The following is a 24,503-nucleotide window of genomic DNA, read 5'->3' on the forward strand; positions in this document are numbered from 1 at the left end:
CTTAAACGCTTGGCGGATGAGGTTATAGGCCACCATCATTACTCCATAAGTTGTATTTTTCCTCTATGAGTTTTACCGGTAAGGCCTGTAAGATATCCGCTGTAGCTCTGAGTGGACTGATCCTCGTCGTGGCAGTCTACATAGGTGATCTTAAGAAGGGCCTGGCCAATTCTATTCCTGATTCTTACAAGACGTCGGACTGTAACGTCAATGAAGCCACAACAGTACAACAGGAACTTGCTCATCCCGAGGTGCCTTTCCGATGTGGTTCGGTTGGCCTCTTCGACTCCGATGAGTTGGAAGTGCGCGCATACGTGCAGCCTGATGGTGGTACCTGTTGGAGCAACGGAGGGTTCATCCGAAGAGGACGGAAACTCATCATGATTGATGCACTACAAGATATAACTCTTACTAAGAACATGGTTGACTCGTCAGCTGACATGGAAGCTGCTATTGACACATTCGTTCTAACCCATCCTGATATCGATCATTTTGGTGGTATCTCGGCTGTTCCGCAGACCGCGATGGCTGTTGTACGGGAGGAGATGATACCTGTTATCAATGCTACCTTAAAAGTGGTGCCAGCATCGTTTAACAAGCTTATCATTGCATATCATGCCTATGAACGACTGGGCAAGTACTTGCTCCCTTACGTGAAATGGCTTCCTACCAAAGTCTTAGGAATTCTCGGAATGCTAAAGAACGGTCACTACCTTGCCAAATTCGATCCTACAATGCCAGAAGAGTTCCCCCTTGGCACCAAAACGTTCAAGACGGATGAATACGCTCTGAATGACGATGTACAGTTGAAGTGCTTCGGGCCAATCCACAGCAAACATGATTGTATGGTCCTGGTACCCAAGGCTAAGGTCGTTTTCACTGGCGACCTACTCTTCGTTGGGGTTACACCTATAATGTGGGCTGGCCCTGTTGAAAGATGGCTGGATGCTCTCGATTGGTTAGAGCAAGAGGTGGACGATTCTTGGAAGCTTGTCCCTGGTCATGGTCCTGTTACTTCTCTCGAAGGGTTGAGAGCCCTTCGAAGGTACTGGACATTTTTCCGTGACCAAATGCGTGGATGCAACTGTACAGCATCGCGAGAATCTTGTGGTGCTAAACTGTTCGAAGAGCTTCCTGAAGAGTTCACAAATTGGGTGTCTCCGGAGCGAATGATGATCAATGGTTATGTCTACTGCGCAGCAGAGGGAAGCTCCGAAATCACGGTTGATACCAAGATCCGTCTCTTGGCTCAAGCCGAGGCCCTCAGGATGCGTTCGGAGGCTTTAAAGACTCGCTAGAGGTGGGCGACAGCTATTTCCGATATTTTACGCTTTCATCTCTCATTTCTCAATCATGCAACGGTCTTGTGTACAGTGGATAGTCATCTATATGATCATCAATGGTCATCCAGGGAGCGCGAGTGGTTTAAAATCGATCCAGCTCCAACACAGCTCATGTTTGAGCAAGAACACCACAGTTTCGTTCACTCGGGTGGTCGAACAACTATACAGTGTATGTGCATAGGTGTGCATGCACGAGATAGGAGGCGATATGCCCATTAGCTAGTCCTTTACAGAGATTGAGACTCTAGGCCAGTATCGCCTTCATTTAATCGTTACTTTGCTGTTGTCCGTTCATTGGATCAATCCGTATCCCACGGAGGAGGCGGCTAATATGGTTCACCTTCTTCAGGACAATGATACCGTGGTGGTTTCTTGAAGTAGCGTTGAATCTGATCACCGAATATTAGCAGGCCATTATTACCCTACTACATTAACCACTAGATAGCACTTTCTAGCATGCACGGTACCGTCTCCGAAAGTCGTGACGTATCGCGCCAGGACGCCACACGCAATAGTTGAAACAAATCCACCCATACTGGTCACAAAATGGTTTGTGCTAGTCTCCCGCTGGAAGCTGAGTACAATCATTCCTGTCACATCTGCTCCTCGATGTCGCGCTGCGTCAGCTTTCTCAAGGTATCATTTCTGGTGACCGCTGCCTGGATCGGCGTTCTCGCCCTCTGGCTCGGGTATGAACTCAAAAGCTCTGCCAATGCAGTACCGGCATCGTATTTGGTCCACAACTGCAGTTCGAATCCTCGTCCACATGGGCAACAAGCGCTTGCTCATCCTGACGTGCCCTATGGTTGTGGTATGGTTAAGTTGTTCAGCTCTCCCGACGTCTCTGTCGAAGCCTATATTCAGCCAGATGGTGGTAAGGGCTGGAGTAATGCCGGTCGCTTCGAGGCCTATGGTCATGTTTATCAAGTTGACGCTCTCATAGATAAGAGCTTAGCAGAAGCAATGAGTGCCTCTTCCGAGCTTGGCCCTGCTGACACTCTCCTCCTCACTAGCTCTCATATTGATCATATTGGTGGCATTATAGCTCATGAAAATATCACTACGGCCATTATGCACGAGGACATGCGCCCAGTTGTGGAAGGTATCCTAGCTTCAAGCAAGGATGATGCAAAACAGCATGCTGCTGCCTACTATCTCTACAGATGGTTTGGCCAGTATCTTCAGCCTCTCTTGAGCGTCATGCCTAAGCCTTTGCAGCGTCTAGTTGTCGGACTCGAGCTTGGCCACTACTATGCTCAGTTCGATTCCGATAAGCTGGACCATCTCTCTATGGAGGTCGCTACCTTTGATGGCGATCTTGGTCTGGTCCGCGACCATATCCAACTGAAGTGCTTCGGTCCCCCTACTCATAGTTGCTTGGACTGCATTGTCATTGTACCCGAGGCCAAAGTTGTCTTCACTGGTGACATTCTATTTGTTGGTATAGCCCCTATCATGACCCGAGAGTCAGCACAGAAGTCCTTGGATGCTCTAGCCTGGCTTGAGGAGCGTATTGATTCGTCATGGAAACTGGTTCCTGGTCATGGTCCTGTTACGTCTCTCGACGGTCTGCAAGCTGCCAAGCACTATTATCGAAGCCTTCAGGAGGCCGTAGACCAGGAGGGTTGTTCCTGCTTAGATAACCATACCATGTGTGGGCTGGACTTCTACACATCTCCTCCTGAAGAGCTCCGTGACTGGACGGAGCTGCAGCGGTCTATGGTGAATGCCTTCGTTGAGTGTGAGATAAAAGAAGGCAGAAATCTCACTGAGGCCGATTTTACGAGACTCGCCATCGACGCTGAAGTTTTAAAGGAACTCAGGTCCCAATCGCAGTAGAAAAAAGATTTCCTGATATCGTCGTTGTGTTCTGTTGTATGCCTGATGATGATTTGGTCGTTTCTTTGCAATCTCCGTCGAATTCCTGCGTTGACCAATATACGAAGGGATAGAGCAATGACTGTTTCGCATTGCCACATTTCCTGTAGTGATGATGGAGACCATTTTGATGGATTATACCTTGATATTGAGGTTAGTACAGCCAAACAGGAGCCATCACTTTCACTGAGCCTCTGATGAGTGACAGATGTGAAGATGACTGGAGTGGTCGTCTCGTCGTACGTTTCATTGCTGTCGTCGAGCATAGCATGTGCTCACTATAACTACCACTCAACTTGACCAACGCTTAAAGGCCATTGGCGATGCACCAGACGAGAAGGCACAGCGAGGTTCACGGTGTGCACCACCGTGCACTATGAATTTTGCAAGGGCCTCGGTTGGGAATCTGTTTGGTCCGCCTGGGGCACGCGGCTGGGCTCCACGTTTGCTGACACTCACCGGCCGGACTGGATCGTCCAGCAGTTACGATAGATCGTCGAAATAGCAAACTCGAGATAAAACGAGTCACGAGAAACCAAGAGTGGAGAGTTGATAGAAGTCTTCGATGCAGGTGATTGGAAGCACTCGGCAATCACCATAAAGTCGATGCAACATATCGAGGACGCGCTGTTGTATACCATCAACCTAAGATCCATCGTAGAGGTCATACTCGTATGTAGAGGCATGGAGGAAGTCACCTCTTGAGGAGGAGTGAAACCATCTTCATCACTACGGGCGATAATGACCAATCCTGGACGGTACTTGTAAGAGGAACTGAGCACATCCTCGATCTCCGCGATGGCATGAACGATTTCTTCCCGTGTCGACTTGTGAGCAGGCAGGGTTGGGCACTCAATAGGGACCTGACACAGTTCTCAGTGGCAGTCTGCCACTGACAGAGAGTGGTGAAGAGCATCACTCGGAGCGGCGATATTCACGATGCGATTCAGTGGTTTCTGCCGGGGCCGGAGGCAGCATTCATCCGTCGTGAAATTCACCCTTTGAGCAGATTGACGCGCCATTATGAAAACAACTCCTCTACCTTACAGGATTGAGGCATGAGAAATAGTCCAGGTCGATATCGAGTATCCAGGGAGCAGTGGTTGCAGCTGCTTTATGCTGGCGTAGATCCGGCGCTGTGGAGACCAGTAACTCGAACGAGCAGGATGGACTCTCTGGCTCGACACCCGAGGAAGGGTCGACAGCCTCGTCCTCAGCGGACCAGTACGGCAGCCCAGTCCACACCTGATAGGAAGATTATGTCGTAAGGTGACTCCTCAATCACTGACTCGCATTCGTCCATCTTGGAAGCCCACCCAAAGGCCTCTATGATGGCCATCAGGTAGCTGGTCCGCCCAGGTTGGTCGACACCAAACAACTTCACCAATGTGTCCTTGTAGGACGGCAGGGAGGAGCCACGCTGATATCCCGTAGACGTCTGAACAGTCATCACTACTAGGGCATGGAGAGGTATTCTCTACCATTCTCGAGCTTCGTGTAGAGGTCGAGCTGATCTCCGAAAATATCTTCTGACTCGATTGCCTTGGACGCCGCCAAATCGGGATGGGCATCCACATGGAGCACCTTACAAGCAGCATTAATTACAGGAAAGTCACCACAGCACTCACCTGAAGTTGTTGATCGCCGGGTATCCATCCCCTTCTTACCGCCATGTGAACAGCAGGCAGGCCCTCCGTATGGCTGTCCACGATGACGACAGGCAAAGGCGACGGCTCGGTCGTAGTATGGCGCTTACATGGCATGGTGGAAGGCCTGGTCAAAGGGCGAGGGATAATCTGTTTCTGTTACGGTTCAACGCAGGGAACGAACACCTCACAGAAACAGTCAATTCTCAAGCAAGTCCTCCACATTGGAGTAGTCAACTCGTGCACTATGATCATCATCATAGACGTGGACGTCCTCCTCCAGACCGTGTAGTGTTGTCTGATACACTGGTAAGGTATCCTCCTGGGCCTCTGCAAGGCCCGCTGGAAGTAACTGAAAGCCAGGCCATCGGACCAAAGGCACAATCGGGGACAGAGCGGCTACGACTAGACTAACTTTTTGCTAAGAAAGTAAGAATGAAAAAGGTTCGACTTTCTGGTGTTTGAGCCTGTGTTAGTGGAAGGCTTCTTATTCAACCAATAATTTAACCACCTCCATACGACACATCGACCGAGAGACTCCCTATCGAAGTCGATCCTTGTTTTCGCAGCTTAGACTGAACTTGTTTTACTTGTGCTACTGAGGAGGGATCCTTACATGGATGTCCGCCTGGCCGCTGGTCATCCTCCGTATTTGGGACGCGTACCCGCTCATGTGGGACTGCGGGAGGAATGCCTGCATTTCGAAGGTGTACTCATCCTTCAAGTCAGAGCTGGCCACAAACCCTCGCCGATGCCGGACTATCTCCGCGTACACTGGGCCACTCAACTGACAGTAGCCCATCCTGCTTACAGACGCCTTGGATGATCCCTACCGTTCCTCTGACGCTTGGCGGGCCTGATATGGTCAGGGACACTACTGGCTCTAGAACAATTATATGACCATCACTTAGAGCCTGAGAAGGCAACCCATGACTACTGATCTGGTCTACATTGGTCGAATCGACACCCCCCACAAACATCAGCATTGGGGTAGCGCACCTGCCTCGACAGGTCTGTAAAGAGCTTCGCCAGATGCATACGGAGTCCAGTGGGGTTATTAGCTTCAATTCGATGAATCGTCACCTGAACCATAGCTGACTATCAGCAACCACGCCTGGCTAATAGACAGTAGACGGCGATCACCCGTGTGGCAGCAAACTCGGCATAGAGTCTAGGACCGGACTGGAAGCTGTCCTGCAGCCACTGCTCTATCTTCTCTCGGAGGACATTGTGGACCTTCATCGACCCACCGTCAATCTCCTTCGAGAAGACCACTTCATTAGCATAGGCTTCCTCTCCAGCTATCTCGCCCCCATACACATTAGGTAGAGCACGAGCAGGCCCGAGGGACACATCCAAGTGGACGCCGCTTCCTCCGGTTTCGTCATGGAAGCTCATCCGCACCTCGCCAGCCACATGCTCACGGTAAGTGACCTGACCAGACCTGTTGTTGAGGAGTGTCAAACGTAGCCTCCGATACATGCAGCTTGCCCATCTCCACCGGTATGTTGAACTCGTCCCGGATCCTATCTCGACACAGCTCTAGATGGAGATCTCCCATACCCCACACTAGAATCTGCTCAGACTTGTCTTTTCGGAATCTGAGATGGGTGCGGAGAGAGCCATAAGCAGGCAGAGCTCTGTTGGGTCCACAGGTAGCGGCGACTGAGGAGGCCACTCACTCAATGCTGGGGTCCTCAAGCATCATTCGATCCAGTGCCTTGATCAACTCCTGGTCCTGCTGTAGGGTCGGGGTGGTGAAGGGAGCAAAGCACACACAGCTTGGCTGGCAATAAGAGAGGAGTAGTGGGAGGGGAGATGCATATCGCCTTACTGCATGGGCAGCGGCATCCTTCATGCGATTGGCTATCACGAGCGACAACTTCTTCAGCTGTTCGGCACTGCCGCTAGTGAGGATATCCCCACTACGCACGTTGTTCAATCCAATCACGACCCCAACCTCTCCACCTGACGGAAGGCATCTCTAACTCAACCGCCGAGTCGGGGACTATGACTACCTCTGAGCTCCTTACAAGGCTCGATTTCAGACGCCTTTGGATGGAATACCTCCCGGATGTTCTCAACAAGCTTCCCCTTCCCTCTAGCCTTCCGCGTTTGATTCGTCACTGCAGCCCGGCCTTTGAGGACGCCAGAGAGGACCCTAACGTGAGACAGCCAATCCGGTCACTCACCAGACGAGGATGACCACCTGCAGTAGACTATATTGCTGTTATCCTTCTCCTCCCTCCCCATTGGTGGCAGAACTTTGAAAGACTCCACTAGGACCCCGGTCTCCTTCGGATCGGGGACGTGCTCTGGCCTCGCTACATGGGCATCAATAGGATTGGGCAAGTACAGAGCCACAGCGTCAAGCAATTGCTAGAGGGAATAGTTGAGGTCCTCACTGCTCCAATTTCCCTACCTGTATGCCCTGATTCCCGAGAGCCGACCCGAAGACCACCGGCGATATGGTCCTCTGCAAGCACTGACGCCTGACTGCATCCGCAACTATCGCGGGGTCCTCCTCCGATCGATCCAAATATGCTGTGCCGAAGTCCTCATCCAATATTGCAAGGGTCTCAAGGAGCTCATTCCTAGCCTCCATCACTTCCGTTAGCTCATCATCACTAATAGTACCCTCTACCACCGACGTACCATGCTTCCCTTCGAACGAGTAGGCCTTAGTGGTGAGGAGATCCACGACTGCACGTAGGGCTCCACGTGGCTTCCACAAAGGGTACTGTATTGCCAATGGCCGGGCCTTGCTGGGCGGCAGCCTTGTATTCAAACTGCCCATATTCATCTTATATGTGCAGCCTTCACGGTCCAACTTATTGACAAAGATAAGCCTCGGTAAATGCTCAGTCTGTCGCCATATTGTACGAGTCTGGGCCTGCACCCCCGCCGTACCATCTATTACTACTACAGCACCATCGAGGACCCTAACAGCCCTCTGGACCTCAGCTGTGAAGTCCACGTGACCAGGGGTGTCCACTAGATTGACTATATACCCTTTCCAAGCGAAGGTCGTCGCCGCGGCCCTTATGGTGATACCCCGTAGCTGCTCCTGCTTCATATAGTCCATTTGAGTCGTGCCCTCATCGACCGACCCTGGAGCCCTGATCTCCCCAGCATGCACCAACATTCGCTCAGTAGTAGTTGTCTTGCCCGCATCAACGTGAGCGAACACTCCTATGTTCCGCGTTGCCTTCAGCCATCCACTCGTCTTCGTGGAACCCCCCGTTGAAAGGCGTCTCCGTTGGCGCACAAGAGGGGCCCAGTCACACATCTGCCGGTACACTCCTCGAGGACTCTTCGAAATGGTCCCCACTCTCCATGACCACAACCTTGCCCCTCGCGAAGGGATACCCATCAAGTGACTGAGACCACACTACCCTAGAGGATGCCTGAGCTCAACTACACTGTTGTCCACCAGAAACAAGCCTATTCGAAACTTCATGCGGTGTACCAATTATCCTATACCCTCTCCTTAGAAATCGTCATAGAGCTCGTCGTTCAGTGTATCGAGATCGATCTCTGTATAGCCTATAGGGAGGGCCTAGGACGGAGCATCGGTCCCTAAAGGCCGACTATTACATACCTGTAGGGTTGTCCGCCCCCCTGTTGTGGCCCTGACATGGGCTGCGTATCCCTTCATCTTCGACTGCGGCACGTAGGCTACCAATTCACACGTGAAGTCGTCATGGGACTCCACAGGGTCCACGGATGCTCGTCTGTTACGTATCAAATCACTCCGGACGGCTCCACTCAGCTGAGCACAAGTGCGCTATCGACCCCGCCATCCAGGATCACCTCCCCCTCCCTACTGTCCCCCGCGCTGCCTCCGGTCCACTGACCGTCACTTGAACTACCGGCTCCAGTACCTTCACCGACTTCTCCTTTTTGGCCTGTGGAGTAGAGAGACAGTAAACAACCAGAGAATGCTGAAGGCTTTAGACGCACCATTTTCATAAGGTAGTTGAACATCCTGATGACCTCATCCTTCAGTACTGCAGCATCGCCACTTTCGGGACACCACACCACGTCAGACAGCGTCACCTGATACCAACGATCGTCGCCATACAAGGAGAGGCAGAAGTCCCTCACTTGAGTGGCGGCCATCTTGGACTTCTTCATAGGGCCAATGGTGAGAGCGTCAGACAGTAGTTCCCTCAACTCCTCCTTCAGCCCTTCCGGCAAGGCAGTCTCTGCATCTACCCCGTCCACTATGAGTACCTCATTGACGTAGGCCTTCTCCCCCGCCTCCTCGCCGTCCTGTAATACTGGAAGATCCCTGGTCGGCCCGATCGACATCATAAACTTCATAGTCAGGTCGAGATCGTGGGCAGCAGGGGAGGAGCTGGTGAGGGCGAAGGCCTCCGAAAGGTACTCCCTGTACGTTATCTGAGGGAGGGAGTAGACGATGGGTCCTGACAATAGCAAGACAGACTCGCAAGTCCCCCATCCTTGCGGGTATGTGGTATTCAGTCTCTATACGGTCACGCAGAAGATCCAAATGGAAGTCGCCCATGCCCCATACAAGGAACTGTCCCGTGTTAGGGTCCACTTTGAAGCTGAAAAGAAAGACCATCCTCTCTCACAAAAGCCCATCCGCCTACTCAAGACTCGGGTCCTCCAGCATCATACTCTGTAGTGCCGTCTTGAGCCTCTCATCATTGTCCCTGGTATCACTCGTAAACGTGGCGAAGCATACCCCTGGTAACTGACAACGACACTCGCCCTCCCCTCCCTCCCCTCCCCCCACTGCATCACCTCGCTGGCTCTAGCATCCTCCTTCCTCAGAGCAATGATGGCCTCACTCGTATCCTCTTCCCCCTCCACACCGGTTAGGATATCCCCACTACGGATGTTCTCTAGGCCCGTGACCACCCCGATGTCCCCAGCTGAAGGGCCCACCCGAATCTGTGCGGGGTTAGCCGCCCAGTGTACTACCTAGCAGGACCTCCCTCGGGTGCAACTCGGAGGCCTTCACTCTGTAGACTCCAGTGCATGCCTCGTACTCCTCTCCTCCTTCCCTCGTCCTATTGCGCAACTTCGTACCAGCTACCACAGCCCCAGAAAGGACCCTACAGACCAGAGCATCATGCCTTAGACCGACCTTGGTGATGCGTACCGACAATAGACCACGTTGCCACGCTTCTCCTCCTCTGGGTCCAATGAAGGGGGGATCACCTTGAAGGCCTCTATCATAGTACTCCCCAACAGAGGGTCGGGCAGGTAGTGCTGGTGATCGCGAGCAGCCTCTATGGGGTTACTCAGATACAGCGGTATGGAGTTCATCAGATGCTAAGGACCAGTCTGCAGGTCAGCTAGGAGGCGACTACTACCTGAATGCCTATGTTGGTCATAGCTGAGCCGAAGAGGACAGGAACTATACACCGCACGATGGACTGCCTGCGTATGGCTGCACTCATCAATGCAGGCGACACCTCCTTCTCATCAAAGTAGCTGTCGGCAAACTTCTCATCCAGAATGGCCAAAGTCTCTATAAGGTCAGTCCGGGCCTCTTCCACGCCATCCAAGTCCTCCCCGGCCTCGACTGCCACCTCTCTCAGCACCTCACCATATTCCCCATGGTACTCATACCCCTGCCGAGTGAGCAGATCCACAGTACCCCGAATGCCCCCTGAAGGGTGTAGTAGTGGATACTGGATCCTTATAGGTTTGCTCATGGACTGTGGTAGGGCTGTCTCGAGGCTCCGCATGACTGTCGCCCAAGAAGCTCCTTCAATGTCCAACTTATTGACAAAGATAAGCCTCGGTAGATGCTCAGTCTGTCGCCATATTGTACGAGTCTGGGCCTGCACCCCCGCCATACCATCTAGTACTACTACAGCACCATCGAGGACCCTAACAGCCCTCTGGACCTCCGCGCCAAACTCCACATGACCAGGGGTGTCTACCAAATTGACGGTGTAGTCTGCCCACTTGAACGTCGTCGCCGCGGCCCTTATTGATATGCCCCTCTCAACCTCCTGACGAAGGTAGTCCATCTGAGCCGTGCCCTGATCGACGCTCCCTGGCCGGCCTATCTCCCCTGCATGTAATAGCATCCTCTCCGTAATACTAGTCTTGCCAGCATCCACATGGGCGAAAACCCCCATGTTCCGTATCATCCTCAGCCTCTCGACTGCAGTAGCGTTACTCAACCCCCGCCACTGGCTCACTATCCCGAACCTAAACCGACGCTGAGGGAGCGCCCACCGCAGGCCTCCTCGCTGGGACGACACCGACACACAGATGACCATAGAGCAACCATGGGCTGAAGTCTCTTACCACTCTCGTCATCGCATAGCAATGTCCGCCAGTTACAAACACAACCCTATATACAGCGGTAGTAGAGGCAGTATACGTTGGCGTAAGAGCAAGAACACTGGGGGTAGTCGGAGATGATCAGTTGTTGACGTTGCAGCGGTAGCCACACTTCTGGCACTCGTAAAAGACGGTTTGGCCTTCATCAGCACTTCGTAGCTGTTGAGTCCAGAACGCCATCCGTGGGTTCTTGCACTTGGGGCATTCCTCATCCACCTGGGAGTGTTGATCAATGACTGGCACCTCTACTTACTGGGTACTTACTAAAGCCATTTTCTTGTCGTCCTTCTTCTCCTTCCCTTCCTCCTCGTCAATGATGTTCTTCATCCACACCTTCATCTCGCCATAGTCCAACACGGCATGGGACTCCATCAGAGGTCCAGTGGCGAATCCTGACACGGCGGGCCATGGCCCCCGGCGGCGACCTCCCAACACTCACTGTCCCGCTTAGCCCCACATCTAGAGCAGACCGAGTACTGTCCTCTCTGCCTTTGGTCGTAGAAGGAACCACAATCTAAAAGCTATAGTATAGACAATCCATATCATACCACTCCTCACGTACATCCACAGAACATGTTCTCATATCTGAAGTACTCCTCCTTGGACACCTTAGCCCACTCAGGCAACTCCGATTCATCAGCACACAGCTCTGCCTGAAGACCACCACCGTTAACCCCATACCCACAGCCACGGGACCCCTGTAGCGGCCTCCACCCCATAATACAATCAAGACGTACAAGAGATGACTCAAGTGAGAGGGAGTTTATTATTACATCTTTCCCGGAAGAATCCTTCTCAGCAGGATCCTTATACCCCAAAGGTTTCCTCTTCAACCACTCGCTGGATGTGACTGCCGGGACGAGCGGACCGAAGGGCCCATGAGGACGGAACGATGACATGTCAACAAGCCAGACCAAGCAGCAACTCCTGACTAGGGTCCCTCTCCTCACCAAGCGTTATTCATGAACGAAGGAATATATAAAGGCGCTGTGACGTAGGCAGTCCACCCTACTCCTCTTGCATAATATTCTACCTCCTCCATCGTGGAACTCAATTATCGCCAACTCTGCATCGAAAACACTTGAACTCAACTTTTCATAGAAGAAGAAACGTTCCGACGTTGGTAGAGTATTAATAACGTTGTAGTGGACGTAGGGGCTGCCATTACTCCTCCCCCTCGGAGTCCGAGAATGTCATCTCGTGGACACTATCCTGCTGGGCTGCCTCCCCGATTGCCTCAGCCGCCGCTGTCTGTGCCGCCAGCCACGCCTCTGAACACAACGTCACGCGCCACGAAATTATCCTCGACCGCAGTAGGTGCTCACGTCTCTTCTTCTCCTTCTGCCTCTGCCGCTTCAACGACCGCTTACTCCTCTCTGGGCCCTCCTCTGCCTCTCCAGTTTCCTCGACCTAATCCACACCTCTAGAGGTACTTCCTCAGCAGACCCCCCTATTACCCTCTGGCGCTTGAGCCTCTGTTCGATCTCTTGGTCGCCCTTCATCATAGCCTCTATTTTGCTCTTCTCCTCCTCTTCCCTTTGCTTCTGCTGCTGTACATAGGCCTTACCCATAGCAGTGTCACTGTAGTTGTAGCTGAGAGAGGCATCGACACTGCTCTAGAGAGAAACAATGATAGTCCTACATCATGAACTGCTCTGGTGGCGACTTCAACGAACTCCTCATGCGTGTGACTTGTGCCGAGGTCTCCTCCGAAAGTGAGATCAACGGCTTCAACTGAAACAACCACTCTGTGTTGGGCAGCAGGGACCATGCGAACCATAAGCATACGGCTAAGTGGGGGGATCGCCAACGAGACTATAAGTGCTGTAATCCTCCAGCATACTCACGCCTACAGCAAACACCAAGGACCCCCTTACTTCATGTTTAACGGCCAAATTAGATTTCTGTAGCCTCCTCAGATGCGTCATCAGCGGTGTTGTTATTTCCGGATAAGAAGGGCTACGGGCCAATAATGCGAGGTGGTGTGTGAGGACGAATAATAGGTATCTAAGATCACATGTAAACTACTAATTATCGTTGGAATACATCGGAGCAAAGAAATGGGATAGAGATCGACATGAACTCGAGATGAAACGCATTACTTCCGCAAAGCCTGGCTAGTTGGACGGTTGTCGAGTTGCCTCTCAGACACCCTCACGACGAGGTCAACCTAAGATGGTATCCTATAATAATAAACATATCCAGCGGAGCGAAGCACCCACCTGAGTTGGCTTCAAGTCCGTAGAGGTAGCTGCTGATCGTCTAGTACTAGTTTGTTGCTTCTCCTTAGCCGCCAGATTCGATAACCCTCGTAACTGAACCGTAGAGCTTCATTTTCCCAATTCTCCCGTATACTTTTAGTGGCGTACCAATAGAGAAGTGAGTGGAGCAAAGACGTTAGCCTTCTCTGCTAGGCAGTTGGCAAGCTCCAGCATATGCAGTACGAAAGGCAGGTACACCGTATGGCCTTCCTTCGACTTGGCCGCACACAGCAGTATCACCATCAGGGGGTGTAACTACGTCGACCACGCTCTACCCCTTACCACACCCGCGCTACTACCAAGTCCTTCAACTGCTCTGGCAGTCGCTCCATAGCAGCAACCCAGACTGCAGAGCTTCTCACATAGCAAACACTATACAACTGACGGACCGAATCAACACCAGCCGAGCCGCCTGCTGCCGCCTTGCTCGCCTTAGACCCACCGACTAATACACGACTACAAGGGATGGACAAGGTCCATCACCTACCTTGACCCGGGGTAATCGACTTGATGCCTTTACTCTGAGCTTTCATGGCTGACCTCAGTATGACGCCAAGTTGACGGATACCTATTCCAACCGCTATCGGTCCCTCCATGAGGACCTAGGAGTGCTTACTAGTGAACGCTATACGATAGGCAGCCTGTGGCTCGAGAGTGAGCATTTCCGCAATACAGTTCTCCATGAACCGACAAGCCGACAGTTGCCTGTGTGTAAGGGCAGGTACCCTCTGTAACGATACGACATACCTGAAGGCATCGAACCCCTCAGCCGTCGCATGCACACTCCCATCATATCAGTACGCTCGAGCCGCCCCAAAGCCCATGCACCTATTACGCTCTATACATCCGTCTCATGATGCCCTCAACCTCCCGTCCAGCAGCCTCAGTGCCCTTCTTAGAGGAAGCAGCATTCTTCAGAATGTGCCCAACCAAGTTATACAGCGCCGAAAAGGCCGCCAGCTTGGTCCCTTGGGCGGCTACAAATCACCAAGTTAGATGAAACCCACCAGCCGCGAGTGGCCTACCTCCCTTAGCCCACTTCCTGCATAGCTCATTGATAACAAGCGGCTTCAGCTTCTTCAAGGGCATGAGGTATTTCAGAGCACTAGCATCAGAGAGTTGCCACAGGACCTAGTCGCTGCCTGATAAGCCCCACCATCCCGCGATAGCCACAGTATTACAAATTCCTGAGTGTCGAGATCGGTCAGTTGCTGCAACAGGCTGAGACTTTCGCTCCAGAACATACGTCCCAACATATACGTCTTGCCGCCACCAGAGGCCGCCTCCTTTCCCTTAGCCTTAGCTACTTGCTTGTCGTGATAATCCAACAGCTCAGGGGCCTGTCACCAACCCAGTCACAGTAGGACCTCCTAGTTTACCCACCTTCTTGAGGGTCCATTCCAACACAGCATTGAACACCGCGGCATCCTCTATTCGCACACCAGTGGCAGATCCCTCAGCTGAACGTGGGTAGTCGAGTCCCGATCCCTCCGATACTACAGTACTACCTTCCTCAGACTCGCCGCCTTCCTTTGCCTCTCCTCTGCTCATACGGCTGGCCACGCGGTAGGCCGAGAGGACTGCTCGGAGGGCCTTCAAGGACTTATTGCCGTCCTTCTTCCCTTCAGCCGCCTCAGTCAGCTGATTCAACAATTCCATCGTGAGCACCTACGGAAAATGTAGTAGTCATAAAACAAGACGTTGTGTTCCCTTAGCAACATGCCTACTACCCCGGTATCAGCCTCCGGCTTCGGCTTCTTCGTCTTCGCGTCAGGGCCCTGCTGGACCTCCTCTCCTTGGCCGAACTCTAACAGGTCTTGATCCGTCTCTTGAAGGAACCTGTAAACTCCATCAAAGACCAGCTCGAGGCACCCGGGCAAATGCCCACTTATAGAACTCTGGATCGGTCTCCTTAAGAGCCTCCAATTCCTTCATATGCGTATCGGCTTCATCCCCTTCCGCCCCTAAGCATCGCCTCCCCCCTGGCAGCCACAACAGCACTATTACCTTCCCCCGTCGACGACGTCTTCTCCTCTTCCCCCTCATTGAGAGCCTCCACGAGTTCCTCCTCCCCATCCATGCCATCGGGTACACAGAACACCGCCTCATCGTCTGACCCTACGCACATTCGTCTCAGCGACAGTCGAGAGGCAACCCCGTACGAGACTACCAATATCGGCCAGCTGCGCATTGAGTTCCGCATCCATGTCCTCCTCTTCCCCTGCCCCCTCCAGCTCTGCCTCAGTGAGCTTAGCTGAGAGAAAGAACGCCATTCGCAGTTGCCAAGCACCAAAGCCTTATAACCTTTCCGTTTGCTTTCCTTGATCTCATCTCTGCGCTTGATCTTCTCTGTCAACTTAGCCTTTTGCTTCGCCTTAGCCGACACCTTCGACTGCGCCTTATTGAACTTCTTAGAAGCCTTTTTAGACACCATAGCAACGAAGGGTTACCAACTACAAGAACCGACTGCATGCAGCGATGATCGTCCAAGTAGGGAAAGTGTACGTAATTTCCTGGTGCTGTTCGCGACTTCATCGTTCGCGTCACCGCCTTACTACTCACAAATACATTCGAATCTTCTCAACAAAAGTGATGTGGAAAAGTTATCTCCATTATTGATTCTTCCCGGCCTCTCCTACTGAGACAGCCCCCAGTTAGTTCAAATGCAACACCAAACTGTCAAAAGTAGCAATGACAGGTTTCATCACCGTAAACCCTCTCCACTTCTCGTTAACAAAAGAACCACCAAAGAACCAAACAGGAATATCTTCCGAAAAGTGTTTAAAAGATGATACACAAGGGGAAATTAGATTGTGCCGCTTTGTCCCATAAGAGTACGTAAGACAACACAGCTGAGTAAGGGTGCCCTCTCTAACTTCAACCCCTAACAACCTAGATTAGGACTAATATACCTGATATAGTTGCACTGCGATCTCAGAATGAGAGTCTCAAACACTTGCGTATTTTCCCTCACCCATGGAGCTTGACTTTGCAAAGAAATCCCATACACGCTGGGGATGGGAGAGGTATTGACCAAACCTCACACCTGAAGCCCGGAAGCCGAGGTCTGGGTTGGGCAATACTGACCAGAGGATGAGTCAGCGAACTGATGTGAATAAGCTATCCGAGCATTAGTCACAGAGTCAACTGCCTCGTCTCTAGTCCCCCAGTATCAAGGGTAAGAAAAAAAATCATACTGCTGGGGTGCTCCACATCCCTACAGCAGTCCTTGGAGTCTGCCAGTTCTATCATTGCAGCACTCACTTACATCAACACAACAGGTTGTTTAGCGCTCGCCTCACGGGTACTCCGCTAGGTCGCACACTTTCCCTCTTATCGGGGATGGTGGTACGATCCCCAGCTGGGGAATTTCTCCGCCAAGAAACCGTACCGTGTTTCTCTCTCATGGAATTTCTCCGCCAAGAAACCGTACCGTGTTTCTCTCTCATTGATCATTCGAAGACCATGGAAGTCTTATGGCGAAACTGACGACTCAAAATTCGGCATCAAAATTTCTATCAGCGCGAAATCCAACCTCGTGCGGATCTGAAACATATTTGTAGTTTTTACCGCGAAACTGAAAGTCCGAGAGGCGAATACGATCTTTTCTTTCCAAAGCTATATCTCCAACTCCACGCATCCGGATAAAATCCGCGCATACACATCAAATCGTTAATCAAAAACGCACTGAATGTTCAAAAGGCGTAGAAGTTTGAGGGTGTTACTATCAAAACTCACTATTAGCAGATAGACTCAGTTTATATACGAAGGACAGTAGAAAGTTCACTGTGAACTCCAACCTCATATTATCCCTCCACAACTAGGTGACTCAACTCGGTGTATATTAGAGTCACAAGGAACAAACTTGGTACTCATAAAGGCGTAAGTAGCATTACTTACACCGTCATAACTGAGTACTCGTCAAACCAGTAGCCATGCAGATCTAAACAATCGCCCAGAGTCTTATGTCAAGGGCTGACTGAATAGTCCACACATTAGTAACAGTATTGTGCGATCGAATCATAGACAAATAGTGTAGCACATAATATTTCAAGACTGCTCTTAGCAAACAATAACGTGGCAATGTATTCAAGACAGAACTCCAACATCGACGAGCAAAAACCATCAAAGTGCCTCGGTCACTCCAGAAACCTTCTTCTGCAGGACAACAGCTCTGAGTGCACTGCGGCGTCTCCAACCGAAATAGAAGAATGCAACAGCACATAACACGAAAACGATACCAAAAGCGATGCCCAACCACATAACCAGTTCGAATAGACCGGGCGCAGCTTGCAGTTGCTTGATAGAGTCAATCTGATATGGGTAGGCCAGCTGATGCTCATCAACCCACACTGCCGGAATAAGAACCTCGTCGGTCAGTTTCCCAGACTCGGTATTCGCAGCAGGGGGCATCATAACGTTCATCTGTAGCTTCAATGCTCCCTTCAAGAGAGCACCAGTGATAGGTTCAGTCCACATTTGACAATTGAAGTCCCTCTCGGGATCGTCACACTCCTCAGATCCCGAGCAACTCTTAGTGTCAACACGATCACCAGGATACCAGTTTTTAACCGAAGACGAGCCATCCACTTGATAGAAATGAGGCAGCGAGGCGTAGATAGGCGTCCTCACTAGATTCGGCTTTGGTGAACTGAAAGTCCCCAAGTTCAGAGTCAAATAAGGTGAATCACAGTCAATACCGCGACTGTCATCGCCGGACCCATCACAGTTCTCGTTCCTGAAGGCCAGGTCAGCCAGATCCCAGATATCAATGTTAGCTCCATTATAGTCTTGATCCTTCTTGCTGAGCTTCATCTGAGCCGTTGAGAACACCGGACTGACGAACATCTTGTCAATAGCACCAACCTTATGGTAGTCGTTTGTACCATGACCATTTAGAGTACCGGGCACATACTTAACATCGAAACCCGCAGCATAGTTCGGGTGACACTTATCATCAGGAGTGCATGTACCGTTTGCCTTGAACTCATCCTGAGCCATACAATCCGGGTCGAATGCACAGTTGTACTCCAAGCCGTTAGACATCTTGAAGTAGTACAATCCTTTCCAGTCCTCCACAAAACTAGCACGATACTGTTCGGTAACAGGGTTGGTAGTAGCCGAGAGTGCCATGGTCAGAGGCATACCAGTGACTTTGTCAACCTTAGACTGATCTTGGAATCCCAACAGCTCGCCCACCGTCAACTTGACAAATCTGGGATAGTAGTCGTAGTCCGAATCGTACTTATCGGAAGAAGGATCAGTGACGGGCAAGAGGGAGTGCCTCAGCCAAGGCAGATTGTAGAGAGCATACGAACCAGCATATCTCATTTGCGTCAGAAAGGCTTTCAACTCATTCGGCTTGACCATCATCTTCAACTGCAACAGAGCAGTCAACACCGATTTAGTGTCCGAAATTTCGGTACCGTAAATGAGGTTCCACAGAGCTTTCTTGGCACCAGTAGAAAAAGTAGAGTCAATGCTCTCTGCAAGAGACTCGTCATCCTCATTACTCGAATCAAGATGGCAACTACCGGTAGACCGATCTTGCTTAGCAGGGCAGCCAAAGGCGAAACCGAAATAATCACTTCCCATGACAGTAGGCAACACCATATCAGACCTCGTTCCGAACAGGTCTGCAAAGGGCTGCAACGACAACTCACCAGAGTCCCCGTTTGCAGCACCAAGAGCCTTAGCGAGACCACCTTCGAAGTACTGGTCCTTGATAGCACTGACCGGAGTCTTATATTCCTTCTCAATAGCCTCTCTGGTAGTAGCACTCAAGTTACCATACCCATCAACGAAGTTGTTGGACATAACATGGTAAGCCATGATACCACCAACAGTTTCGATCATCTCGATCGGGTTCAAAAACATGTCAGCAACCTCAAGGTTACTTAAAAGGGCGAAGTTGCCAACGGTAACCTTCCGGTTCATAAGGTCGGTCTCATCGTCCTTGAAGAAGACATACTCGTCCTTCTCCTCCCAATGGGCTATACCTTCCTTATCCCAAAGGTCAGTATCAACCGAGGACTCGTTCTTAGTGATGCTCATGGCCGTGTGTACAGGAGTAAGCTCTTGCACAATAGGCTTGGCACCCTTCAAAACCTCCTCAGGATTAGTCAAATTGTACGCATAGTAATCATACTGCATACCCTTCTGGCACATGTCCTTGGAACAGTCGTCAGAGCTGGCATCACACCACGCAGAGTCAAGTGCAACAGCACTCGACGACGGCTCTTGATCACTCATACAAGTATTGTACAGCTCATCAGAGCTCATAAGCCAAGCATCGTAAGCCTTACCGCCACAAGTAGCATCACCAGCAACCATATTCTCGCAGTCAGTGGTTTGGTATGTGTTATCGATAAAGCGACCATAGTTGATGCCATCAATAAAGGCATTATAGAACGGCACCATGGCGACTATGGCTACAACAAAACATATAACAGCGATGATAACAGACACCGCTGACAAAATAAAGAAGACCCATGGTTTGCATCGGCAACAGCAATTCCCTGTCTTGTCGTCAGATGCCATAATGTCAAAACAGATAGGACAAAAAACTGAACAGCAAGTCGTGAGTTACTCTCACTAACCAACACCCAGCCACCCTCCCTTAAATGACACCCAGATCGAACTCCAACAACCGATGGTATGGTGATAGTACATGAGGATCTACTAGCTTGTTGTGTTTAGCTGAGTTAGTTGTGATAGCTGTCTCCTCCATTGAGCACCTTTATTCACCGAACAACGGTCAGGAGACATCCAAACACAGCGTGAGGAATGTAGCAAATTAAGTATGTGGTTAAATGTGACAATCATCATGACATATAACAGGGCTGAACAAAAGAGAACAGACTGGGTGCAAAGTACTCACTAACCACTCAAGTTGGCATCAAGTCTGCAACTACCCAACTTGGGGGAAGAAGCAATCATAAAGCGTGCTATCATGGTCAGACATCCTGTACTTGCCATAAATGTAACCGGTCTTGACATTGAGGTCGAAGGAGTTGTTACCAGGTATGTAGTGAATGGCCAGGGATCGTCGATGCATCTTGGCATCCTTATTAGGCGGACTACCGTGCCAAGTGTTGCCAAGGTGGAAAGAGCAGCCGCCTCTAGGCACAGACACACTGCGGACTAAACAATCATATCTGAACACGCACTATGACACCGTTAGTGTGTTGAAGCTACTTGTATGGACAACTGGCGAACACATCTTCGTCACCGGTGAGGATCGATCCGGAAACCTCACTTCCCCTGTTGAAAACATCCCCAGTGTCATTCCCAACCGGCCACTGGTGACTCCCCTCGATGTATTGTAACGGCGAGTTATCCTGCCCGACGGGGTCGAGTGCGATCCACAGAGTTAGCAAAGAATTGTCTGCAAAAAAGTTGAAGTATTCCGCGTCAATGTGGCCCTTGGTGGCGCTGTTGGCTGTGGAAGGGGCTTTCCACCTGACACACTACTGTCCTACATCGAACGATGTGCAAACGTACCACAAGTCGTCTTGGGCTACTCTAACGGACTCCCAACCCGTTATTGCTCTGACGAGTGACCCAAGCTCCTTGCTCAAGACAATGCTTGCCACCAAGTCGTCTGACTTCCAGGCATTCACGATCTCCCGAGGAGCGGACTCCTTCGAGATGCCCTCGCGCCAATGCCATTCGTCTGGAAATCTGAAACGACCACGAGTTCAATCATGCTGGACACGGTCAGATGCTCGTCTCACACCCCAGTATCGAACTCTCCCCGGAATATAGCCGGGAACTTATCGCCCAGGGTAATAGCTTCCTGTGGGCAAAGAAGTTGACCAAATGTTGCATAGCTGAGCACAGAAAAGATGAGCTCATTAAATCCCATCGTATACAGAAGACCCCATCCGCGCTTGACTAATGCCAGGCGAGATTAGTGAGGAGTTAGTGGAATAGTGATATCCACGATGTCAACATCAGATATTGAGGAATGGCTTCAGCCCGACTCGGTCATATCTCTACCAGTTTTGGTGAAAGTCGGGCGAGAAGCGTGAACATATTGAACAAAGGCGCCACAGTGAGTTCATCACTTCTAAGCCACATGATGACTGAATCACCCTTTAGTGGTCAAGTCTGTCCGGACAGTCTGCAATTCGCTGGCAGTCGGCAACTTGATGTGGGGCTGTCCCACAGGCCTAGTGTGAAGGAAGCATCGTCGAGCCGATAAACGAAACATGCTTATAGGAAGCTCATCGTCTGTTACTGGCTACCAGTAACGCCTTCAAGCAACACTACACATGAATTAAAGTATACAAGACTATCGCCACACATGCCTGGTGTATGAGAGTCATATGTCGAATTCATCATCGCCTTCAGTGATTACTATAGGCTTGCTGTTGGCCACACTGCCGATGAGCTTGTCCAAGCAGGAGCCCTTCGAGCTGGCAGAACGAATACTGAGTCTTCTAGTAGCGGCAAGAGTTGTATCCTGCTCGTCCTCCGAGGACGACTCAGCTCCCACCGTCCGCTTCAAGATCGCACTCAGTGGAATGCTGGTATCATCTCGGACAACCGAGGACCTCGGCACTCCAGTGGCAGGCTGAATCGCAACCGGCCATTCTTCACTGGCCGTCTCCTCAGCAGCGCTCGCTGATCTTTCCTCCGCTTTCGCTACTTCAGTCGCGCCGCCCTTGAGTGTTTCATTAAACCCTGGGAATATGGAAAGAGTTTTCATAGATTCACTCTTCGGCTTTTCCCGTTGACTCGGTGCCTCGACTTTGTCCACGAAAATGAAGGAGCTATTGCTAAGCCGCTGGCCATCATTCGGGTGAGATATCTCGAGTTGACTCGATGCTGGGGGATGGACTTTCGAGGCAGTGTGGTAGGCGCGGAGTTCCTATTGGGGGAAGTGCTCAAGAACATCGCCAATGCGAACACCACCTCAAACGTGTGGAGAGAATCTTGCCGGACAGGTCCCATATCAACCATGGATTTCGGATACCTGACCATAGGATGCATTCTCTTTAAACTTTCTATCAATGAACGAGTATAGATGACCTGCTCTTGGAGAGCAGCAAACGAACCACCCGAGGTTGGCGATGGATAGTTAGTTTGCTGCTATGAAGCATAGTGTGTTCCCAGTCAAGTCTGATGGCGATTCCTCTTACTCAATCGACCAGAGTAGTTCTTTCATCCTAGCAAGCTCCTTTATCTCAGCCGAGCATTCATTCGCCAACACCTTCAGTGTCCTCAGAGGCTCAGTAAGTGAGCTGTTCATTACCCTCGAACGTGGAGAAAACAGTCTACATTAACGTCACACGGGCTTACCATACTTCCCACACATTGAGGACAGATGATATCCTGTGGTCGAGATAATATTCAAGACTAGGGTATTCGACCGAAGAGAGGGTGCCTAAGTGAATCTGTCGCTGGTCATATACCAGTCATACCCTACGGCACCAGGTTCGCTCTGGCGAAGACTCTGACTACTCAACGACTATCTCCCTGCTGATTTTTTCGTGAAGTCGACTGATCTAATTTTCCCAAGTGCTCACAGTATAAGCACCGATTCAATTCCGAAGCGATCGCACTGATGACACAATCAATACGGGTATTCCACTGCAACGACAGAGGATAGCTCATGTACATCACATAGACTGATAAATGGCATCACTTTGATGGTTTCTCGACATTCTTCACCGGAAGCGTGGCAGAAGCCGCAGTTTTCATCAGCGCTATTATCCCTGGGGGAGGTTTCCTCAATCTGGCACTCTTCGGTGCCTACACCCAAGGAACCCACACCTCTTCACACAACATCGAAACAAAGCAAGCTTACCGCGTCCGATCGGTAACGAGGCGTGGTATTAGGTACTGGGAACTCATCGGACCTGAAAAAATAGCTTTCCAGATGGACCGTCCAACACAGTAATATCAGTATGTCCCAGAGAGTAGCATTGGCGATAACTTGGAGCGCAGTGAGCCTGATCTACCTAGTAGTAGTAGCAGAGGACGGCATCGCTAGTCTCGCATGAGAAGCTGATGCATGTGGCGTTCCTCGAGAGGAGACGGACAGACCAGCACCTTGTGTAGAGTAAACAGAGACGTCGAAGCCTAACCATGGATTAGCCAATCATCGACAGTGAAATCATGGGGTTACTTTCTTTCATGGTAAGTATGTCCCTTTCGGCAATGATAATTTCCGTCTGAGATTTCCTCAGCTTTTGAAGTCCTCTCTCCAGCTGTTTCTCTCGATACGCCTTCTGTTTCTCAACACGCTCTCTTCGTTCATCTAGCTCGCGAACTTTCCTCGCTATCGAATCTCGCCTCGACCGGACAATCCTGAGTCAGTGAGATGAATCCAGGACTTAGTCATCTTAGGGTCCTTACGAGAGTTCGTTTCGTTTCCTGTCGACGTCCTGCGCGAGAGTTGCTCTTTTCCTAGTGAGCGCCCGAGTGGCTGTTCGCTGTTCTATGACAGCACGGTCGAGCTCGCGTTTGAGTTTCATCGCGTTTTCATATCGCAGCTTTATCGCTGGGAGCTCCTCATTTTTCTGAAGAGATGCGAGTGAGCTGCACTGGACAAGGGCCTTTCCTAAACCACCTGTTTAACCAATTGTGTATTCACAAAGGCCAAATTAACGTCTTGTTCATTAACTTCCTTTCGCAGTGCATTTACTTGTCTCGTCAGTGCCTCTATATGATCAGCGATCTCAGATATCTCCCATTGTCGCCGGTGATATTTCCCCGACCATTCCCTCAAGGCTACCTCAACCTAAGAGAGGAGGCTCAGTGATGAAAAGGATTTCCCGCTGAGAAAACATACGCCTTCTCTCCCCGCAACGCCCCGCTTCGATAAGGACGGAGTCGCGACGCTCCTCACTGAGCGAGGAGGCAATGGTGCAGGAAGTGCTGATGCGAACGAGAGTAGCATACAAGAAGAAGAACGACAGAGTGGACGCTATGTAATCGCGCCGCATCATGTCATCGATTGCATGGGCGTGCGCTAATCGAAAATCGCATATCCAAGCACCACGAGCTCGGGCCATAATTTATCTTCTCCCATC

At 50.9% G+C, this 24,503-nt stretch overlaps 8 protein-coding genes across 8 annotated transcripts; 2 read left to right on the top strand and 6 right to left on the bottom strand.

Annotated features, from left to right (window-relative positions):
• Positions 1-60: 60 nt before the first annotated feature.
• Pmar_PMAR023521 (hypothetical protein) lies at positions 61-1,349 on the top strand. Its single transcript, XM_002785762.1, has one exon. The coding sequence runs from the start codon at positions 66-68 to the stop codon at positions 1,296-1,298; it is 1,233 nt and encodes a 410-aa protein (XP_002785808.1). The 5' UTR covers positions 61-65; the 3' UTR covers positions 1,299-1,349.
• Positions 1,350-1,952: 603 nt separating this feature from the next.
• On the top strand, positions 1,953-3,182 carry Pmar_PMAR023522 (hypothetical protein; the record flags this gene model as incomplete). Its single annotated transcript, XM_002785763.1, has 1 exon — positions 1,953-3,182. One exon carries the CDS (start codon positions 1,953-1,955, stop codon positions 3,180-3,182), a length of 1,230 nt encoding a protein of 409 aa, XP_002785809.1.
• A 564-nt stretch (positions 3,183-3,746) lies between these two features.
• Positions 3,747-4,984, bottom strand: Pmar_PMAR023523 (hypothetical protein; the record flags this gene model as incomplete). Its single annotated transcript, XM_002785764.1, has 6 exons — positions 3,747-3,866; positions 3,920-4,084; positions 4,269-4,466; positions 4,507-4,673; positions 4,703-4,805; positions 4,850-4,984. The coding sequence occupies 6 exons, from the start codon at positions 4,982-4,984 to the stop codon at positions 3,747-3,749; spliced, it is 888 nt and encodes a 295-aa protein (XP_002785810.1).
• An 82-nt stretch (positions 4,985-5,066) lies between these two features.
• Pmar_PMAR023524 (translation elongation factor G 2, putative) lies at positions 5,067-8,249 on the bottom strand (the record flags this gene model as incomplete). Its single annotated transcript, XM_002785765.1, has 11 exons — positions 7,290-8,249; positions 7,077-7,246; positions 6,886-7,028; positions 6,702-6,835; positions 6,550-6,653; positions 6,348-6,468; positions 6,011-6,301; positions 5,867-5,950; positions 5,701-5,781; positions 5,484-5,654; positions 5,067-5,219 (listed from the first exon to the last, which is right to left on the bottom strand). The coding sequence occupies exons 1-11, from the start codon at positions 8,238-8,240 to the stop codon at positions 5,067-5,069; spliced, it is 2,403 nt and encodes an 800-aa protein (XP_002785811.1). The 5' UTR covers positions 8,241-8,249.
• A 386-nt stretch (positions 8,250-8,635) lies between these two features.
• Pmar_PMAR023525 (translation elongation factor G, putative) lies at positions 8,636-12,099 on the bottom strand (the record flags this gene model as incomplete). Its single annotated transcript, XM_002785766.1, has 12 exons — positions 8,636-9,271; positions 9,318-9,441; positions 9,487-9,590; positions 9,641-9,790; positions 9,831-9,954; positions 9,987-10,174; positions 10,216-11,065; positions 11,313-11,416; positions 11,465-11,592; positions 11,640-11,714; positions 11,763-11,853; positions 11,974-12,099. The coding sequence occupies 12 exons, from the start codon at positions 12,097-12,099 to the stop codon at positions 8,636-8,638; spliced, it is 2,700 nt and encodes an 899-aa protein (XP_002785812.1).
• A 203-nt stretch (positions 12,100-12,302) lies between these two features.
• On the bottom strand, positions 12,303-15,902 carry Pmar_PMAR023526 (Immediate-early protein, putative). Its single transcript, XM_002785767.1, has 21 exons — positions 15,766-15,902; positions 15,632-15,715; positions 15,469-15,579; positions 15,350-15,425; positions 15,192-15,300; positions 14,970-15,129; positions 14,845-14,921; positions 14,643-14,801; positions 14,487-14,592; positions 14,297-14,438; positions 14,078-14,208; positions 13,949-14,029; positions 13,761-13,906; positions 13,570-13,716; positions 13,423-13,515; positions 13,303-13,370; positions 13,078-13,207; positions 12,843-12,934; positions 12,658-12,793; positions 12,526-12,610; positions 12,303-12,471 (listed from the first exon to the last, which is right to left on the bottom strand). The coding sequence occupies exons 1-21, from the start codon at positions 15,893-15,895 to the stop codon at positions 12,365-12,367; spliced, it is 2,370 nt and encodes a 789-aa protein (XP_002785813.1). The 5' UTR covers positions 15,896-15,902; the 3' UTR covers positions 12,303-12,364.
• Positions 15,903-17,586: 1,684 nt separating this feature from the next.
• On the bottom strand, positions 17,587-19,881 carry Pmar_PMAR023527 (hypothetical protein; the record flags this gene model as incomplete). Its single annotated transcript, XM_002785768.1, has 1 exon — positions 17,587-19,881. The coding sequence occupies one exon, from the start codon at positions 19,879-19,881 to the stop codon at positions 17,587-17,589; it is 2,295 nt and encodes a 764-aa protein (XP_002785814.1).
• A 275-nt stretch (positions 19,882-20,156) lies between these two features.
• Pmar_PMAR023528 (conserved hypothetical protein) lies at positions 20,157-21,328 on the bottom strand (the record flags this gene model as incomplete). Its single annotated transcript, XM_002785769.1, has 4 exons — positions 20,157-20,618; positions 20,659-20,922; positions 20,965-21,144; positions 21,198-21,328. The coding sequence occupies 4 exons, from the start codon at positions 21,326-21,328 to the stop codon at positions 20,372-20,374; spliced, it is 822 nt and encodes a 273-aa protein (XP_002785815.1). The 3' UTR covers positions 20,157-20,371.
• Positions 21,329-24,503: the final 3,175 nt, after the last annotated feature.

Source organism: Perkinsus marinus (genome assembly GCF_000006405.1).
Source record: "Perkinsus marinus ATCC 50983 genomic scaffold scf_1104296931952, whole genome shotgun sequence".
Taxonomy (NCBI): Eukaryota; Perkinsozoa; order Perkinsida; family Perkinsidae; genus Perkinsus; species Perkinsus marinus.